Here is a 20,969-nt window from a genome sequence, read left to right as displayed (position 1 = left end):
AAGAAATAAAATCAAATATTAACCCTACATATGGAGCGATTGTGGTAGGAAGGTTGTTTACACCTACCACATATCCTCAATTTCCTGGGAATGTTCCCTGAGCTCTCGATCCGTACTGTTCTTGGCCTACCCGGTCTACGATGAATCAACGGTGGAAGTGTTTTTGACTCTTCATCAAATGAACGAGGCTCATCATAATTTGGGATTGGCATTATATGTTCCTGGTAAGTCTTAACATAAGACTCAGTTGTCCATATAGGATCATAGAAACAATCTTGTTGATCGTCAGCCAAAGTTTTAATGCACAACATGGCGTGCTCACAAGGAACCCCATCTACCTGCCACCTTCTACATGTACAAGTCAGATTTAGAAGATCAACACAATGTGATGGATCAGAATAAACCTCAAATATGAGTGGTGCAGCCTGTGCATGATTCCAAGTAGCTGCACTATCATGTTTAGATTTCAAAAGATCAGTGATGGTTGGACACAAGAACGTAGTCCACTTCTTTGACAATTCACGTGCTACATTCATCTTGTTCATTATATGGGTACATATTGCATCCAACATTGCTGTAATTGGGAGTACACGAGCATATCCGATTTGATTATTAAAGGACTCCGATAGTTGAGAAGTTATTGTTGTGTACCTGTTTGAACAAAACAAAATAATATAGTTATATCATCATCTAAAGAATTATAAAAGGTGTTTACATTATAATTCAATTAGTCAAATTACGATGATGTATCTGACATTATACATAATGTCGGTATAGTATGATTTCAAAATCCTAAATCATGAAAAATGTAGTAACAAACATATGTGATTTGCACCAATGTATTTTGTATAGTTATATTGATCAAACCTTGGACCGGGGAAGAATGCATCTGCCCATGATGCAGGGTCTAAGGATTGAAAAAATGCAGCAACTTTGGAACCACCCATCTGTATCATCTGGTTAATAGTATTATTATACTCAGACTCGGGAATAGCTCTGGCTGCCTTGAAAATCAAAGATTGAAAGAACTTAGATTTTCGAGCTCCATTAGCGAGTCTTAAATTGAGATTGTTCCTTAGATGCCAAACACAAAAAGAATGGGTTGCTGTAGGGAAAATTTTCTTAACACCGTTGATAATACCGTTGTGACGATCTGAAATAAAAGTATATGTCTTCTCTATATCCACAGCATTGCGTAAATGACTTAAAAACCATTCCCAATTAATGTCATTCTCGGCGTCAACAACAGCATAAGCAAAGGGAGACAGACCTGGAATTGCGAATTATGTTAGATAAATCATCAATAATGTAATCATATATGTCTAAATTAGACGTAAAGCATAGGTAATGTAGAATGGGTTTATAAACTTTATGCTAAATTATAAAGGGAATATTAAAATTATGAATAATGATAAGAAAGTATACAAACTGAAGACATAATATATTGTATTTATGTGAGTTTAGGAACTAACCATTGTTTCCATCCTTAGCAACAGCAGCTAGAATGCAACCGTTAAAACGAGTTTTGCAAAAGGTTCCATCAACGTATATAACAGGTCTACAATATTTGAATCCAGCCATACAAGCATGTGGTGCTATAAAAATTCTTTGAAATCGACGACTAACATCGTCGATTTCTAATTGGACTATGCTGTTTGGATTTGTACGTGAAAAGGCATCAGCATACCATTTAAGTTTTGCATATGAATCTCCTTCCTGGCCAAATGTTTCGTTCATTGCAACTCTTTTCCCCTCATAAGTGTAGTAATATGGAAGTTGAACGCCGTAGTTTTTCAAGAAATCGTTCTTCAAAGTTTTAGTGGAATGATCTGAACTTCTTGTTACATCATCAAGAATAAGTTTACCAACAAAAGAACTGTTGATTTTGGGTTTTTTGATCTTCTTAATGAAATCAGCACAATCATGTTTCATTTCCAAATCTTTCAAAATGAACATCGATTTGCATTTTAATGGTGCCGATCCATGTACTCTCCATTTGCAATCTTCCACGGGACACACAGCAGTAACACGCTTTGTATCATTTTTTAAGAATTTGAAATCATGTCCTGTGTTAATACTATATTGCCTAAGAGCATATCGAAATGCTTTGGCACCACCGGGAAAGAGCTGTCCTACTTTTGTAAATATCTTATCCCAACCCTCCGATTTCAATTTGATTTGCTTAATTTGATTTGTTGATTTTGCCTGGAAATCCATCTGTGATAACAAGTTAAAATATAATAAATACAAATAAATTTTGCATAAAGTATATTGATGTAAGATAAATCAAGTATACATTAGAATAAATTATATATAATTTTTTCTAAAGCAATCATGAGGTGCAACAATATTGCGAATGTTTTATGTTAAAGAAACGAACAGTGATTTATGTTAAAGCATACGTAATGTTGTATTACAAACAGGTAATTTATGAGCCATAATATAGCATTCATTAAAAGCCTGATAAAGTATATATAATTTGTTAGAGAATTATGAAATGGTGTTTACAAACTCAAAATCATTGAAGTTCTGATGTTTGCATGATTTACAGTAATATCTGATACTTTATGATAAATTATATGTACTTATAATTCTGTTACGATGAACCGTACGGTAAAAACACGATTCAATTATCCAATCGGATTGAAAACCGGATCTGAACAAAAAGTACAAATCTCATTAAGCTTAATCTGCATATCTTTAGATGATTGAATCTTTCTGTATTAAACTGGATTTGTAAAATTCAGTAATGAAGAATTAATTCATCAAACCAGCTATCATTCAATAGATCCTTAGAGAGAGAAAGAAAATCCTAATTTCATATCCATATGAAACAGAAACATTAAATAGAAGATTGTTTACCTGATTAAAACTTACGGAATTGATTTTGATTAGCTCTAATGAAGTTTTAACAATTTCTTTGCTTTAATGGAAGATGTAGATAGACAATCAACATCTTCATAAACTAAAACAAAATCAAAGAAAGTTATAATCAGATCAATATTTTACCTGATTAAGAATGGTGATTATGATTGCTGCAACTCAAATGATTCTGTTTTAATGGAGGATTTACGTTCGAATCAGATGAAGGGAGAGAGAGAGAAATATGAGTATAAACAATACGATATCAGTTACAAAACTTGCTTATTATGATAAGATCACGATTGCTTAATATAAAACGTGATTGGAGAGAGAAACACTGAGATAAAAATGGAAAATATATTAACTGATTTTGATCTTATAACTGTTTAGATATTTAAGAAAGGTTATTCTGGGTATTAATAAAGTATATTTATTCTAGGGATTTGTGTTTGCTCTCTAGATTGAACCAAAAGGACTAGATATCTATTTCTAAAATTATTTTGGTTTTTATACCCTTTATGGGATTAGAGGGGACTAAATCTCTTATTAGGGTCAGTTTTTTGGGCCATATACCCAAAAAACGTTACTTTATTTTGAAGTCAAAAGCTAAAAATTTTAACTTCAAAAGAAAGTCAAATTTTAACTTAAATGAAGTCGGTAATTTTTGCGCACCAAACTAACTTTTTGACTTTTCTACTTAAATAAGCAAAAAAGTAACTTATTTTAGTGTTGCCTACCTTTTTGACTTTTCTACTTAAATAAGGCTTTTTAGGGCTTATTAATAATTTAATTAATGCGCTTTTTAGTCAAACATCCTATTTAAAAACATAAATATATATATATCTTCATAATTTTTTCATATTACTAATTCAAAACGAGAGGATATCAAAAAAGAAGTTGATAACACTAACTTTCGTCTACAAATTATTATTTTGCTTATTTCAGTTAAGGCGTACAACGTAAATATTTCACGCTAATATTTATTTCTATTATATAGGTTGTGGCTGCCCAGAGTATTGGAGGTGCCTATAGGTTTCTACCTTACCTCCTAAATCACCCAATTGGATTCTAGGGATAAAAGGTCCAATTAAATTGTTGCTTGGGCTGAAGTTAGTAACTGTTTTGGGTTATGGATTAGACGCGGTTTTGGTTAAAAGGAATGTGGGGGTTTTGGTTTAGAAGTAAACCGACTAAGGCCATCCATATCATCTCCCATTCATACCCTATATATATACTCCTTCATACCCATCTGTTGTTACTACAATTTTCACTTTCTACTTTGTGTCCCTCTCTCTCCCTTTCCCTTCACGTAGTTATTTACATATCTTTAAGTGTTAGTAGAGAAACCTTTTTGAGGTAATTATAATAGTGTTAAAACTTATCTCCTTCTATGTTCGTTACATTATATCACTTTATCAGCACGAGTCTTTAGTCAGCTGAGAAGTCGTTATTTCTTCGTTCTTCCAAGTCGAACAACTAAGCCGTTACTCTGCTCGTTTGTCGACGCCAAAGATCGAACAATTAAGCCGTTACTTTGTCCGGTGAAAGGTATACATTTAAATTCTTGGTTTTTTTTATAACTAACCTATATTAATCTCCTGTTACAGATTTAGATTTGTGTAAGAGGATATACTGTTACATAAGAGTAAGTGATTGACAACACTAAACACTTTCCACGCCTCGGAATACTGTTACATATGAGTAAGTGATTGACAACACTAAACAATTTCCACGCCTCGGATATAGTCCTGCGGACTCAATATCGAGAGCGTCGTTTTCTCAAGTATTTTCATTTTCTTAGTTGTCTCGTTTTAAACGAAGAAAACAACCTGGTGTTGTTATACAACCATGAATCTCGACCTACTGGGTCTGCAGCTATGCTTGAAGCACCTGCAATATTGTGAAATGGTCATAGAAGGAAAGAAAATTACAAATAGGAAACGTGGTTCTAGAAGAAACCACCAATATGTATCCCACACGAATAAATGGGGAATAAATTACATACAAGACCTTTACCACCTGAAGTGGGAACAGAGAGAAACTCATTATGTAGTACCGAACCTAAGAATGATAAGGTGAATAACCCTCTGAAGGTTCGGGAAGAAGCTTGTCACAGCTGTAGAATGCTTAGTTGTTTGTCCCGTACCTCTTGTACGGCAAAACACTTTCTGGATTTATATCAAGCATCTTTGAAGCCTGAAGCTAAAGAGATGAATCTCATGAGCTTGATCCACTATCTCCCTGAAGGAGTTAATCAATCTAATCATGTATTTTATTTTATTAACTAATATGTTAACTTATCTAACTATTATTTGTTTATTTAGTTTTGGCATTGTAAATTATTTACTTTCTTTAACAATAGTTATCAATATTATATTCTGTAATTTTGTGAAAAGTATGAATTCCGGAAGAAACGTATCTAAAAGTGATGAAAATACCTGTCTAGCAGACAGAGGCACCACAAATTCGATACTTCGAAATACAAAATATTTCTCGACCTTAAAATTATTTGAGGCAAATGCGATTACTATCGCCGGCTCATCAAGCCTTATAGAAGGCTCCGGAAGAGCTACTATAATATTGCCTCGTGGTACTAAACTAATTATGGACGGCGCTTTGTACTCGACCAGATCCCTGAAGAATCTGTTGTGCTTCAAAGATATACGCCGCAATGGGTATCACGTCGAAACTGGGTCTGAGGATAATAAAGAATATTCATATACCACCTCAAGTATATCATGCCAGAAGCGTGTTCTAGAAAGACTTGAAGCTCTTTTCTTTTGGGTTATAATTCGTCTAGTCAAAGTTAGTTTCATGCAACCGACTCTTGATGTCACTGTTGGGTTTTGCACGTCTCTAAGACTAGAATCTAGTGTTCTAAGCGGAATCTCAAACATCATATGTTAACACTAGATATCCAGGATCATAAAACAAGAACTAATCAATGAACTAGAAGAGGGATAAATACCTTAATCGCGTTTTTCCCTCAAACCTTTCCAATTCGCGTTTGAAGATCCAGAGCTTCAAGTGTAACTCCTCTACTTAAGACACCGAGTAGGTTAACTTGATATCCCTTCCTTAATGTCTGTTAGAACTTAAGGGAAGGTTGAGAAGAACCTTTCTTCTTGACTAGGTTGATAGAATGGGAGCCTTTTCTCTACAACTTCTCTCTCTCTCTAAGTTGTCCGAGAGAGATGATTTTCTCTATAAGAAAATTTCACACCTTTTCTGTTCTCTACAAGACCCTTAAATAGAGAAACTCTAATTAGAATCATATTCAAATTAGGTTTTTATTTTTCCGGGCCACAGAAAAGATAATACCCAAAATACCCCTTTTGGTATTTTGGGTATTAAGGGATTTAACCATTGGTGTGGCCGGCCAAAGCAGCCCATTATGGGCTTGGCTTGGCGGGCCCACTTACCCTGGTCGGCCATCACATGGCCGGCCCAATGAGCCTTGCTCCGGGCACCCCTTTCGAGCCCGGTTCTTTCTATCTTGTTCCGAATCGCCATTCGAACCCTTTTGGCCTATCTAGTTGGATCCCATCCATCTTTAGCCTAGCCCCGTATAGTCAAATCTCTTTGATCAAGTTACCACTCTTATGTGTAACCCGTTGTAGGATCCGGTCTATGTTAGCCGCGAATCACCGAAGTGATTCGACGATCGTAAGCGGCTTCTAGCAAAGCATTGCGACCCCTAATTGGACCGGACTGGATGATCTTCAGGATGAGTTCATCGTTATCCTAGCTGATAAATTGATCGCATTGTTACCTTGGTCAAGGACACTCCTTCAGACCAAACAGATATATGCTTCATTAAGGCCATCCGAGGGGACGCGATTGAGCCCTTCTAAAACATACCCGAAGCGCGCCTGCACGATGAATGCCATCCACTCGATCACGTTGCATTGGACGCGTGCGATCGGTTCGTGAGCAAGAGTCGGCGCTTTATCTTATGGCCCTCAAACAAAATGCTACACTTGTCTATTTAGTCCCTCATTTAACTAAGCTTTTTGTTCAAATTTGAAACATAATTGTCTCATTCATTCCGAGATCGGATTTGAGTGGCAACGATGAATATATAAGAGTTCTATTAGCGTGGTCTACAAATTGTGGATGTCCACTTCACCAGTTTGATGTGAAGAACACTTTCCTAAATGGCGAGCTAAAAGAAGAAGTCTACATTTGGGCATGAGTGCAACTTGGAAGAAGGGAATGTTTGCAAACTTAAAAGGTCCATGTATGGACTTAAACAATCTCCAATAACATGGTTTGGCAGATCCAATACATAAATGCAGAACTATGACTGCCACCAAAGTAATGCATGTTAAGTTTGTGGTCATCCAACTCAAAACAATTGACTATAAGTGGAGAGAACCTATACATTATATTTTTGGTTACCAGATAACCCTTCTCCCATGTGGGACTATTCTCACACGCCCCATCACGTGTGACTTGGTTACCCTAACACATGTTTTTTCTTTGGGTGACGTGGAGCATGTGTGACTTTTAAGCCTACCACGTGTGACCCTAGTTCAGATACCATGTTAAGTTTGTGGTCATCCAACTCAAAACCAATTGGCTATGAGGGGATAGAACCTATACACTATTTTCTTGGTTGGTAGATAGCCCTTCTCCCGTGTGAGACTACATACTATTTCTCAACATTCCCCTCATGGGACAATTATTGTTCCTAATTTTTGCATGCCTCACATATTGGTGATGATTTAGAAAAGATAGATAGACGAAAGACATGCCTAGCCAAAGATATTGTCTCAATTTCTCATAGAAAATATGTCATGGTATTTGTGAGACCATGGTTAAGGTCATTACTGAAGGAGCTTGGATTCTATCTGTAGCTATTAATCAAATTGGGATGAAATTTTACTACTTTCCAAAAAAATTTGAAGATTCATCACATCTTCATGGATTCTTCATTCCAAAGCGTCAAAACATGCAATCATGGATATGTAATTGTTCCATAACCAGTAAGTATAAGTTCTTCCATTTGACAAATTTCCACAGTTTCTCAAGAATTTCTTGTGAAAATAATAATAATAATAACTCCAGCACAAACAAATTGAATCAAAGGTAATTATTGATTGATTGTTCATGTAGTTATAGCTTTACAAAGGAGGAAATTAGCATAATGGAATAAACAACAATTAGGAAATCTAATCACAAATAAAGGAAACTAATAAGTATATTTATTTACAAAGAGGGGTTGATGAATTTGGAAGGAGATATTCCTTGTGCTGGATACGGTTGTTGATAACAATCACTTCAGCAGTTTCACCCCCGAAAGAATAATAATCACTTGGTTGCGCGGGTGCATTGTTTAAATAGTGAAGCCCCGGACCTCCAAATACTTCAGCAGTTTCTCCCCCGAAAGAATAACAATCACTTGGTTGTGCTGGTGCATTGTTCGAATAGTGAAGCCCCGGACCTCCAAATACTTCAGCAGTTTCACCCCCGAAAGAATAATAATCACTTGGTTGCGCGGGTGCATTGTTTGAATAGTGAAACCCCGGACCTCCAAATACTTCGGCAGTTTCTCCCCCGAAAGAATAACAATCACTTGGTTGTGCTGGTGCATTGTTCGAATAGTGAAGCCCCGGATCTCCAAATACTTCAGCAGTTTCACCCCCGAAAGAATAATAATCACTTGGTTGCGCGGGTGCATTGTTTGAATAGTGAAGCCCCGGACCTCCAAATACTTCAGCAGTTTCTCCCCCGAAAGAATAACAATCACTTGGTTGTGATGGTGCATTGTTGGAATAGTGAAGCTCCGGACGTCCAAATACTTCAGCAGTTTCTCCCCCGAAAGAATAACAATCACTTGGTTGCGCGAGTGCATTGTTTGAATAGTGAAGCCCCGGACCTCCAAATACTTCAGCAGTTTCTCCCCCAAAAGAATAATAATCACTTGGTTGTGCTGGTGCATTGTTTGAATAGTGAAACCCCGGACCTCCAAATACTTCAGCAGTTTCTTCCCCGAAAGAATAATAATCACTTGGTTGTGCTGGTGCATTGTTCGAATAGTGAAGCCCCGGACCTCCAATATCAGCAGCTTCTTGCTCAACAACATATTCTGGTTGCACTCTTGTTGTGTTTATCATGTGATCATCCTTCAATAGAACTGTTGGTGCATCTGTTAAGAGTTGGTTATCTTGAATTGGCTGATTTTCAGTTGATAGTTCCCATGATATGTTCACTGGGAAAGATGATAACAATGATGATTCATCTAAATTTGTTGATGGTTGTGATAGTGGGTTGGAGGAAGTCGACCATGGCAGTTTCGTCAATGTTGTTAATGGTAATTCTTCTACCGTACTACCCTCCTTCACTTTTTTTCGTATTTTACACAATACATATCTATCATTGTTGGGGAATGTATCGGGCAGGGAATACTCCTGCATAATCCACGCACACGATGTTTTCCTCCTTTTGGATGCAGACTCTGTTGATAACTTATTACTCGACTCCTCAAATGAAAAAGTCTTCTTCATTCCAATTTCCCTACCTTGACTGTCGAGAATCGGCTTGCCTTTACTTTGTCCCTTCCACGTACCTGTCCCAGCGGTTCTTGATACTCTGGCAGTCTTCTCCGACTTCTTCTTAAGCTTAGTGAAAAAATATCGGATTTCACCGCTGTTCTCATCGTCAGTATCATATTGACTACTATCGTAGTTGTAGTTATGGAAACCACGACGAGTTAAATCATCAAATATATTCGACGGTTCGGTAAGATAGATATCTTTTTCAAAGATGAGAAGATCAATAAAAGGTGCCAGTGCTTCTCCTAACACTTTACTCCTCAGATAGTAACTGATAAGTTGGTCATCTTCAGGATCAAAGCGATACCCGATTGCTAGACTTACTTGATTACCCTCTGCCATTGATTTATGTTGAAGACCTTTTCTTGTTTAACTTCTTCTTAATGCACTTCTTGATGAACTTCTTGAATAAACTTCTTCTTGATGAACTTCTTGAATAAACTTCTTGATGAACTTCTTCTTGATGAACTTCTTGAATAAACTTCTTGATGAACTTCTTGAATAAACTTCTTGATGAACTTCTTGAATAAACTTCTTGATGAACTTCTTGAATAAACTTCTTGAATAAACTCCAAATTTCTTAACTTTTTCTCTCTCTGTCAAAGTTGGAATTGAAGTTATAAACAACAAATACGAGACTAGGTGGAATTTGGAAACACTACTAGAATTAGAGTGATCTTGTTGACTTTCTAAAACACCTTAATGAACTCTAAACGTATGATGATGATGAGACAAGGTGGAATTGCATTGGACATATATATATATATAGGTATTTGTTAGGGTTTATTTAAAACAAAGTACAAATAGGAAACTTACAAGTTTCTATTTATAAAAATAGAAACAGAGAGAAAATAGGGGTAAATAGCCAATAGAGAGAAAATAGGTGCAAAACAAAATAGAAATATTTCAGAAATACAATTTTTTTGCAACAAACTTTCTAAAATAGAAGTTTCACTAGACAAGATTTACAATTTCTCGAAAAAAAAAAAAGAATAGAAAAGAAAGACATTCTTAACAGGAGAAAGAAGCATAACTACGATGTATGAAAAGATACTTACAAAGTAAAGAGAAGAGAAATAGAAGGGTGCGTTATATAACGTTCTTCTAAAAGGTCATCGAGGAAAGCAAATGCAGCTAAGAAGTCTGATCTGCTTGTGCAGGAATTATTCTCTTGAAGACCCAATCTCTTGTTATCCTGTCAATCTAATCTTTCACCTGCAATTTATCAATCGTATATAAAGACATGTGTATACCTTCTCAGGAACCTTGCTGAAAACCAATGTCTTAATGATAGGTGAGACTATCAATCTATGTGACATCCGAGCAAAGCTAGCATTGGGCTCCAAGAGATTTGACGGGCCAAGAAACGAGATTTCTTGAACCATTCTCGATCTCCCATCTTGTAACAAATAATATATCGTTGCAGTTAGATTCAGACTTCAATAAAAGATATAGCTGGCACCCCATTATCTAAACTTTCAGATTCTTGTCTTCTTTCTTTTTTGAAACGGTAAGATTCCAATTCTGGTCTTTCCGATGGAAAGACATACGTGTTACTACTCAACCAAAGTGAGCTTCAAAAACCAAACTTCACTTAGATACTAAACTAAAGATGCACCAGTTACAGAGCAACTGAACAAACTTCAAAAAATAAATCAATGGAATATAAAGATTGAACCTTTTTGACGATTCATCATATTGTTAACAACGGGTCCTTCAAAGAAAACAACGGGTCCTTCAGGAACATCTGGTCCTTTATTAAGTATCCTTACGGCTAAACCATTCTTTCCAGATGCTAACAAAGACTCTTTGCTAATACATGCTGGTGATTGAGTAGGTACAAATATTACAGCATCGGTTACAAGTAGAGTTCTTGTTCGCTTGTGATAAAATGCTTTTTTTTTTTGATAAAATGCTACCTCCACATAAGGCCCAATTCCTGAAATATGGCATGTCGAAATTGATTAATATGATCGATAAACTAAGATAATTGAAAATTACGACCAAAATGAACTGCTAAGCTTACCAACTTCTGGGGAGCTAAGAACTTCTTGCTCGATCTCAGTGCCCCAAGGAGTTGACAAATCTTCATCTATCAAGATTTGGAACGACATATCCCACAAAACTCAAGCGGTAAATTTAGAGGCCGACTGCATTGTCTTGGCGCCACCCATATTTGAGCTCTAGGGAATTTTCTAGAAAATGGGCCAACAAAGATTTTGTGCTCGTAAGTAAATGTTGTTAGCACAATAAATTCCATGGGTGCCCGTAGCTCCTTCACAAGCTGGTGACAGACCGAAAGGACTTCTAATGATAAAATTTAAGGATAAAGAACTCGAGATTTGGTATGATTAAAAGTTTAGTGTATGAAAAGAAGAGAATGTAAGAAGAATAGAAGACCTGAATGCACTCCTTGGTTGGAGCAATAGGAGCGTGAATCCACAGGCCTCGAGACTTTAACTTGATGACCGTCAATCGGATATTCGTAGATACGTTGCTGAATCCCAGAGCTTGTTCTTGTTCGGAAAGCCATATACAATCTTTAACAACCTTTGGAGGACATAATTAGAAAGTGACTTAGCAAGTTATAGTACCGCTGGCGATGACTGCGATAATGTTAATAGTCTTTCTCTTCCTAGTAATTCAAAGACATCTATAAATTTGAAAAAGTAAACCCCAAAGAACACAATTTTAGTAACTCAATTTCGATTTATCGTGAAATCAACATTAGGGGTTGAAATGCTGAAAACCAAATGGGTAAGAACCCAACATATAGCACGAGTTTAGTTACCTAGATTTGAAACGACCTTCTCAAGTCGACATGAGCCTTACGGAGTGTCGATGAGCTAGTTTGAGTACTCCGAGTGAGTATTGATCCGATTAATCAAGTACCTCAGCTCTGCGGGAGACTCAATTACCATATCCTATTAGCAGCTTAAGATAGAAGCAGATCCACCAAGAATCTGAATAGCAAAATCAACCTATTAAGTTTGTGGTCATCCAACTCAAAGGCAATTGGCAATGATGGGAGAGGACTCGAACATTACATTCTTAGTAGATCACCCTTTTCCCATGTGAGACAATTCCGACACGCCCCCTCACGTGTGGCATTCTTTGAGCCTAACACGTTTTTTTTTCTTCTCAAGTGATGTGGAGTAGTGTGATTTTCAAACCTATCACGTGTGGGCCTAACTCTGATACCCTGTTAAGTTTGTGGTACCAATGGGCTATTCCAAACTACTAACCCTAAAATAGGGTGTTTAATATCTTCATTAGTTTCTTACATCCTTTAGAGTATTTTCACCAACTCTTCACCAGTCTAAATAAAGATTCTTAATCTAAGTGCCTAAAAAAGGAAAATGAGTCTATATAAAGAAATGATCTTCAAATAGACAAATTACCAACACAAATCCACTCATGTCTTCAATAGCAAACGAACAGAAACCAATCAAACCATCAAATGATATTACATAGATAAACCTAAGTCACACCACACAAAAGTCCAACTCTTGATTATCAAATTATCAAATTAAACAACCCAAGTTCAATAAACAAAACCAAAACCAACCATAACCAAACAACCTAAACTTAACTTCTCTTATTGTGAATTATTCAACAAAATTTCAAGAAATTACAACAACCCAAAGTTTAAAAACAAGAATCTGAAAATGGGGAAAGTAGCTAACCTCAGTTCTTATTGTGCTTCTATTGAGGAAAAGGAAACCCAGTGAAATTCAGATAAAACCTGCCATTACTAATATTACTAGTACTGTTATTGTTATTAGCTGAAGCAATAATCAAACTGGTCTGAGTTCTTCTCTTGTTTATAATGTTTAATTATTGAGAAAAAAACACTCAAAATTGGATCCGCTTAGAAAAGAAGAATTTGGGTTTCTTATTAATTGATGAGAGTTGTGCAAAAGACGAGATTTTGGAAGATAAACATCAAAGGTTGTCACCATTTTTAAGAGTTTTTGTGTTTTCTCATATGAATGACTGAACAGAGCCCAAGTTAACGAATCCAAACATTTATAATTGAAGGGTTTAGTCTTCTTGGATATAAAAATGCACAGAAAATATTAACCAGCCCAAGTTAATGATAAAAAATATTAGGGTTATTTCCCTGATGGCCCCCAACTTTGTGACCAGCTTCCCGCCTGGCCCCTTACTTTACAAGAAATACCCATATGACCCTCTAGTCGCCGTTACCGTCAGAAAACCGTGAAATCACACATTTCACTTCCTGAAATGCCCTTCCGTGTTGTCAAGCGTGCCTGACAACCACGCCCCGTCAAATCGATGCATTAAATGCCTAGATTCACCTTTTTGTCAATTCCAACACAAGATTTAATCCCTCTCTCTCTATTTATTTCTTCATCTTATCTCTCTCCTCTATTTATTTCATCTTTCCCAACAACAAGCTTAACTCTCTGTCTCCATCTTCATCACCATTAAAGACTGGTTCATGAGAAGATCAAAAAAAGAAGACATGGGTGGTGGCGATGAACAACAAAGTACAGTGTGTAGTGAATATGGTTCCAATCGCTGTCATCTGGAAAATAACCACCGTAGTGAACCTGAACATCGATCAGATCTTCTATTGGATTAAGGGGTTCGTATTTGTCGTCCATGGAAGGATTTTGGGGAAAATCAGATGAGAATAAGAAGAATAAAGTATGGTGAATGAAGCAGAGTTTTAGAGAGAGAAGAGATAAGAGTCAGAGAGAGAATGAACCAGAAGAAGAAGAAAGTTAAATATCTGGGTGGGTAGGTGAAGGCGAAGGAGAGTCGTTGTCTTTCCAAGAAACGGCGGGCATGGGGGAAAGAAATCTGAATGACGTATGGTATTTAATTCGATTTGACAGGCTGCGTGGCATTTAATGCATCGATTTGACGGGGGGTGGTTGTCAGGCACGCCTGACAACACGGAAGGGCATTTCCGGAAGTGAAATGTGTGATTTCACAGTTTTCTGACGGTAACAACGACTAGGGGGTCATATGGGTATTTCTTGTAACGTATGGGGCCAGGCAGGAAGCTGGTCACAAAGTTGGGGGTCATTAGAGAAATAACCCAAAATATTACAGAGTGTTGAGAACGATTTAGATAATGCACAAAAAATATGAGATTTTGAAAGAAATGTGTTAGAAAAATATTACAAATGAATAAGCCAACTATACATTTTTTTTCTTGCATTTGGCAAATCCAAAAACAGGGATGTACTCGAGTTGAGCTTTTAACGAGTTGCTCGACCTTGATTCGACTATTGTTCCTGCTCGATTCGAAGATTAACGAGTACGGGCTTAACACGAGTCTAAAATCATGCTCATTTATGTAAACGAGTCGAGCTTGATCATTCTTTAGTGTATTCCAAATTACTCGTGAACAACTCGTTAACATACTATTTATAATAGTGTAAATAATTAATAGAAAGTTTATAACTATCTTCGCTTAGATGATGACAAAAAGCTACCTAGAATAAGTAAGAATTAATCATTATTTTGTTTTATCAAAATCAAAATTAACGCAACTGTAAATAATTAATAGCGAAATTTGTATCTAATACTACAAAAAAAATGCTTTTGCGTTATGATTTTTCTTTCTTAAAATTTGGACTTGTTTGATTATTGTAGCAATAATATTTGTATGTCGAGGTCAAAGATTTTGTTCATAAAGAGAAATATTCATCTATTGACGTCACTTGAATTCCCCCTCAACCACTTACCTAATTGTTATTATGAAAACATTGGTATGAGATTTTAGTCTAAACTATTTTTCATCAGTGACGGTACTTCATGATTCTGAAAGCGGACGAACCTACGTAAGCAATATGAACTCCTTGACTTGACCTTCTACACTTTTGACTTGATTTCTTGATAAGTCATGACTTCACTTTTGTTTTATAAGCCAATCGAATGCTCTAGACTCCAAGTTATAGATTCGGTTGCATACTCTTCTTTTTACATTATAGATGGACTAGAAAGCTCTTGTTTTTAGATTTTAGATATACTATAGTGCTCTTGATTCCGTATTTCAGACATATTAGAATGCCTTTGATTTCACGCTCTTAATTCCATCTTGCGAATTAAGACTTATATTCCAAACACCCGTGGAAAGTTTAACGTACTCAGAAGAGAGGAAGAAAGTTAATGGAATCCAACTGGCATTTCCACTGAGGTGCTATTCTAGACACACTAAAATGTTTTTGTCATTTTTCTCAGAGTTGATATTCTTGACGCACAAGAATGTAAAACTCTTGGTGTTGTAGGAGAAATGGACTGGAATTTAGAGTTATTTTGGGTTCAATTTATAGGAAACAAATGGGTACAATCATTAGGGACAATCTTAGTCTTCAACCTTGTGGAGCGTTGGATCTACCTCAAAATCGCGAAGGGAACTTGATTATTCGGATTTGTTCCAAAATCGGCCCAACAGATGAGGCGATTGGTTATTAGTTAGAGAGAATTGAGACACCCCACCTTGTGCTCGACGTGAGTTGATTTAGGGTCGTCCAAGGGGACGCTATCGAGCCCTTCTAAAAGATACATGAAGCGCACACGAAGGATGAATACCATCCATTCGATCGCGTTGCATTGGACGCAAGCGGTCGGTTCGTTAGCAAGATGCCAAGATTGCAGCAGGTATATAAGCCTGAAAATTCAAAATTTTACTCATGGTAATATGTAACGGGTGGTTTGGCTATCCAACCGAACTAAACCAAACCATGAACGGTTTGGCTCGGATTGAAATTTTTAATAACCGAAATCTTCGGTTCGGCCTCTGGATAGGGTGAAAAAGTCGATTATCCAACCGTTGATCGCCCAATCACCCCTACTACTAAGCCAATATTGGTCAAGATGATTAAAAAAACACTTAAAATCTTTCATCACTCCCAAAACCTAGAAATACCTCCACTAATTCTTCCATTAACTTCACTCAGACCACACCACTTCGAATTTTTCGTCTGTAGAAACATCCTGAAATCAAACAATTATCTTCCTTTAAGATCATATATTTTTTAATTGTCAGCCTCGAACCCTTGACCTCTAAAGTGGAATACTAAACCCCTTACCACTCCAACCAAGGGTTGTTGGTCCTCTAAGATCATATTCAAATTATTAAAGTTGTTATTGGTGTTTTAACGGTGAAAATCATGAAAAAAGGCATAAACTTTACATTCTTATTTTGATCCTAATAAAAATTATACATCGAAGAATCACCCACTAAAAAGTACTATGGAAACATCTCATGAATCTTTATTGTAACTTTTTCTTTCGGTTAAAGTGGTGTTTTTCTTGAAAAGCCAAAAACTTCATAAAGGTAATCAATTAGAGGTACCCGTCCATCAAATTTTATTATAGGGCGGCGCAAAGTTACCCATATGTAATGGAACATATCGGTTTTATCTTACCGATGAAAATTTATCAAAATTCTCTTCAAATGTTGCTGATGATGCATAAAATGTCCAGACGTTGACTAAGACCTGAAGTCCAACGGGTCAACCCGGCTTAAGGCAGCAGGACCGCTGAACCCTTGACGATCCGCTACACACTCCCCTAACTGGTAGGTCGGCAGTCGGCTAGAGGAAACCAGCCCTGTTACGCCCTCGGCATGAACAGATCGGCCATGGGGTCTCCAAAGGAATGAGGGGGGTCCACATTGGTTCGGTCGACGCCTTACACCCAAAACTGGGAAGGCAGAAGCGCACTAGCAACCTACCGACTTAAACCCGAAATACCTTAAAGATCCTAGTCGGCTAACAGATCTTGAAGTGTTTAAGCAAGTTTGGACTCCACGCGTCTAAAGGAGGAAACTTCTCCTGGGAGATCTATCACATCGGTAGGATATCAATTGAAGATCCTTGAACATAGGAACTTTCATCTATCCCGAATCCGAGATAAACACAAAGGGGAAGTTTCCCTCAAAGGCAAAGACCGCCACCTCGTAAGCCTATAAAAGGCCCCCCACATCATCTTCCAAAAGACAATCTGGAGCATCGTCTTTTACCCCCAGAAACCCTAGAAGAAACACTTAGAGTTCTCACAACTCGCCCCCAAAAGGATCAATCAATATTTAATTCTTTTACTGCAAAGAGCACCCTAACTGTCTTGAGCATCGGAGCGGTTTTCAAACCCTTTGCAGGTTTCTCCCCCCCTCAGGAATCAGGCGAACAGGAGCTTGGAGATCAGGAGCTCGAAGATCAGGGGCTTGGAGCAAGGAGCAGGAGCAAGGAACGGAGAGCCAGAGCTTGAAGCAGGAACAGACGCAGGAATCTTACCTCACATAACATAATATACCATCATAACGGACGTTGTCATGCATCAACTCCCTTTTTCATGCTGATATAACGGAAGGTCATTTTTTGACATCAGCAGTTGTTTTCTATTATCTGTCGGTAGGATTGTATCAATATCTTATGCTACACATTGATTTTATCTTTCCGATAGTTTGAGTATAACAATGATTTCATCTTACCGACGGAAACTTACCAAAATTCTTCATATGTTTCTCTCTGCTATTTGTCGGTATAACTGCGCTGGCGCTTTATGTTACTCATGGTTTCATCTTTTCGATAAGTTGAATATTGAATTTGTTTCATTTTACCAACTGAAACTGGTCAAGACATTCAACCAACATGTATGTACAAAAGAAAAGTGAGTGTGCTTGGGTAAAAATAGGTTTAAACGTGAGTGTATCAGGTAAAAACGATAAGTGTATATAACATTTCCCTAATTTTCCTCCTAAGAAAATAATTTCTTCTGGGTGATTGAGAGAGCCAAGTTTCATAGATGAACGGGAACCAAATAACTACTAGCAGTAAGTTTTTCACTAATTTTTTAAGAAATGTAAGATAGTATCTCTGCCTCGAATTCGAAACATAAAGAGTAGAAACAAACTGGATAACCATTCCAACCAAGAGTTAATTTTTTATTCATTATTAAAATCCAAATAGAATGGATAACTGTGGAACTTTTATTCATCATTTGTAATAATCCAATCCTTAGATATCGATTTTGTCCAACACCAATGCCTAAACCCCACGAGTACAGAATATTAATGTTCCTGAGCAAGGCTCTACGAATCTCCTAAAAGGCTTCAATATCGACAATTACACGATTCTCTACTTATGAGAGTACACAACGACACATGCATCTTCCTGATAATCACATATTCCATGCACCAAACATTGCCCGAGTTGTTTAATTGAGTCTGGGTTTCAATTAAGAAGACTTGGACTTTTGTCAATGGTTGAGTTGTAACCTCCAATTAATTCATATGATTCAAGGTATGTTATTGTTTCTTTCTGAACGAAATTCGATCTACTCGTTAGATTTGGAATTTAAAACTAATGAGGGAGTTCAATTGAATTCTACTTTCAACAACAAAAAAAGAGTTCAGTTGAATTCTCTCTAACAAGTTGAGTTCTTTGACGAGTCGAAAAATTTCATGTACCAAGTTCTTAGTGCTCAGTATTTTGTCAGTTGGCATCGTCTCGGCGAAAACACTCAACTACAATGTATGTCTGCTTTCATGTTTGTGCACCTTATGTTTATTCATGAGTGAAGATAAGAAGATTCAAGTACCAAATATGAAAGACAAAAGAAGAAGAAGAAGAAAAGCTGTTGGTAATTCACTATTTGGTCAACTTGGTGGAAAGGTGTAATTTAAGTGTCATTAAAAGAGAAAGAATAATTCATTTTGATACTTTACTCTTGAATGAAAGAGACATAAATGTGAGTATAGATTAATGTCAATTGACATATAGTAGACATATTCCTTGTTACATACCTATAAAGTTGTATTCTTAATGAAGATGAGAAAGTCATTTTCACAAAATAAATAATAATAATAATAATAATTAAATATTTAAATAAAACTTAAAATGGATTCCAAATTCTTATTCATTTACAGGCTAAAATCTCTCATCCTGATTGGCTACTTCCAGCCATGCATATCTTTATTTGATAAATAAAAGTTCTTTTGTCAACAACCACATTAAAAAAAAAATAGATGTTAAATTAAATTAAAACAAATGTTTAATAGATAGAAAAATAAACATGAGAATGCATCAAATTAATTCCTAAAAAGTTGTAGGGTATACAGAGTATAAGAATTCTGTAAATCAATAAGAAAGAAAAAGACTAATAATTAATATATTTTTGTATATCAAAAGCGTGACAATATCAACATTATTGAGCTCTTAAAATAATCTCTTTTTTTTTTCTTTTTTTTTTTTTTGTATATATTTGCTTTTGTAGTATTTGAATTAAAATATGTCTACTACAAACAAGTGCTTTTGTTGTATTTTATTTTTTTGCTTACATAAATGAATAATAATCTTTTTTTTCTTAAATATGACATTGATTTTATAAAGAATCGTAAATCTTCACGAACAATTATGGATTTTATTAACTATTTCAGACCCCAAATCTTCAATCCCCAAATAACAATGTCTATTTGTTAGATATGTAGTCAATGTCTCGTAACATGAATTACTCGTTAAATTTATAGACTATTATCGACCTATCAAGAGAAAAACTCAAAATATCTTTTCGAATAAAGAAAAGAAAAACTCAAAATATATATATATGTATATGTATATGTATTTTATATAGTATTAAGTATGATGATAACAACACACATCACCTAAAAGGGGAGAAATAAAAAATGAAAAGGATAATGAGGCCCATCTGATACAATCTTTGATTTCCAACCCATCCTGTGTTATATCTGATGATTGTGATCATTGCTATTCCAATCTTTATACATGCAGGTAATAATAATTGTGCTAGCAGTTAGACGCTCCAATCATTCATTCATGGGTAACAAAATTTTATTTTATTTCTTTTGTTTCTTTCTTGTAAACCTAGCTAGCTATTAATAATTGTATTTTAATTATAAGTGCCATGATCTTAAGACACAATGTTTGAATAAAAAAAAATGTCTCCATTATTCATTTTCAAACATAGATTTGAAATCTGACTTGAGACATGAGTCGAAACATGGTTATTGGACGAGTTAGGTCAATGAGATTCGATAATGAATTAAAAAAAAACCTGAAAAGGAAAGGATAAATTTGAAAAAAAAAAATCAGCCACGCAACCCATGATTAAAAGACGAAGAGAGAATTTTATTTACTTTTCACCTGTTTGGTTCGGTGTGGTTTTGAGTCTTTTGACTTGGTTAGCCCAACCGAAGGTCGTCTAGCTATTTTTTTATCAGTCCTAGTTCATCTAATTTATGAACTCTGACAAGATCGTTATAACGAAGTCCAAATATTTAAAATTACGATCTCTTTCTTGTTTGCGTGTGTTTGACAATGGCCACCGAAAAGCCATTGGTTAATATGGCAACTCAACAACCAACATTCTCACACTTTCTTCTTCTTGTTTAGGAAAAGGGGTTTGTGAAAAGGAGAAGGATAGTTGGATATCTTAGTCATCAATAATAGTAAAAGATAGTTTGGGTTTCACCTTAAGCAAACATTGTACAATGGGAAGTTGAAAAGGACCATTCATCCTTTTCCTTGTCTCCCTGAGGTAGTCTCACAT

General features: G+C 36.0%; 2 protein-coding genes and 1 pseudogene across 3 annotated transcripts; all 3 read right to left on the bottom strand.

Annotated features, from left to right (window-relative positions):
- Nucleotides 1–318: 318 nt before the first annotated feature.
- LOC147543037 (uncharacterized) lies at nucleotides 319–1,737 on the bottom strand. The gene is made up of 4 exons (XM_086635365.1): nucleotides 1,473–1,737; nucleotides 868–1,270; nucleotides 405–651; nucleotides 319–348 (listed from the first exon to the last, which is right to left on the bottom strand). Exons 1-4 carry the CDS (start codon nucleotides 1,735–1,737, stop codon nucleotides 319–321), a joined length of 945 nt encoding a protein of 314 aa, XP_086491491.1.
- A 6,205-nt stretch (nucleotides 1,738–7,942) lies between these two features.
- Nucleotides 7,943–13,408, bottom strand: LOC147543036 (uncharacterized; annotated as a pseudogene). Its single transcript, XR_015223391.1, has 6 exons — nucleotides 13,106–13,408; nucleotides 11,820–11,969; nucleotides 11,446–11,703; nucleotides 11,098–11,358; nucleotides 10,478–10,818; nucleotides 7,943–10,077 (listed from the first exon to the last, which is right to left on the bottom strand). The product of XR_015223391.1 is annotated as an uncharacterized LOC147543036 (transcript).
- Nucleotides 7,943–19,323, bottom strand: LOC147543035 (uncharacterized). Its single transcript, XM_086634633.1, has 2 exons — nucleotides 19,296–19,323; nucleotides 7,943–9,733 (listed from the first exon to the last, which is right to left on the bottom strand). Exons 1-2 carry the CDS (start codon nucleotides 19,321–19,323, stop codon nucleotides 8,070–8,072), a joined length of 1,692 nt encoding a protein of 563 aa, XP_086490759.1. The 3' UTR covers nucleotides 7,943–8,069.
- Nucleotides 19,324–20,969: the final 1,646 nt, after the last annotated feature.

This window comes from Eschscholzia californica, unplaced genomic scaffold (assembly GCF_041429995.1).
Source record: "Eschscholzia californica isolate CP2 unplaced genomic scaffold, dmEscCali1.0.p SCAF_4, whole genome shotgun sequence".
Lineage (NCBI taxonomy): Eukaryota > Viridiplantae > Streptophyta > Magnoliopsida > Ranunculales > Papaveraceae > Eschscholzia > Eschscholzia californica.
Note: the sequence above shows the minus strand (reverse complement) of the source record. Positions and strands in the feature narration are given on the sequence as shown.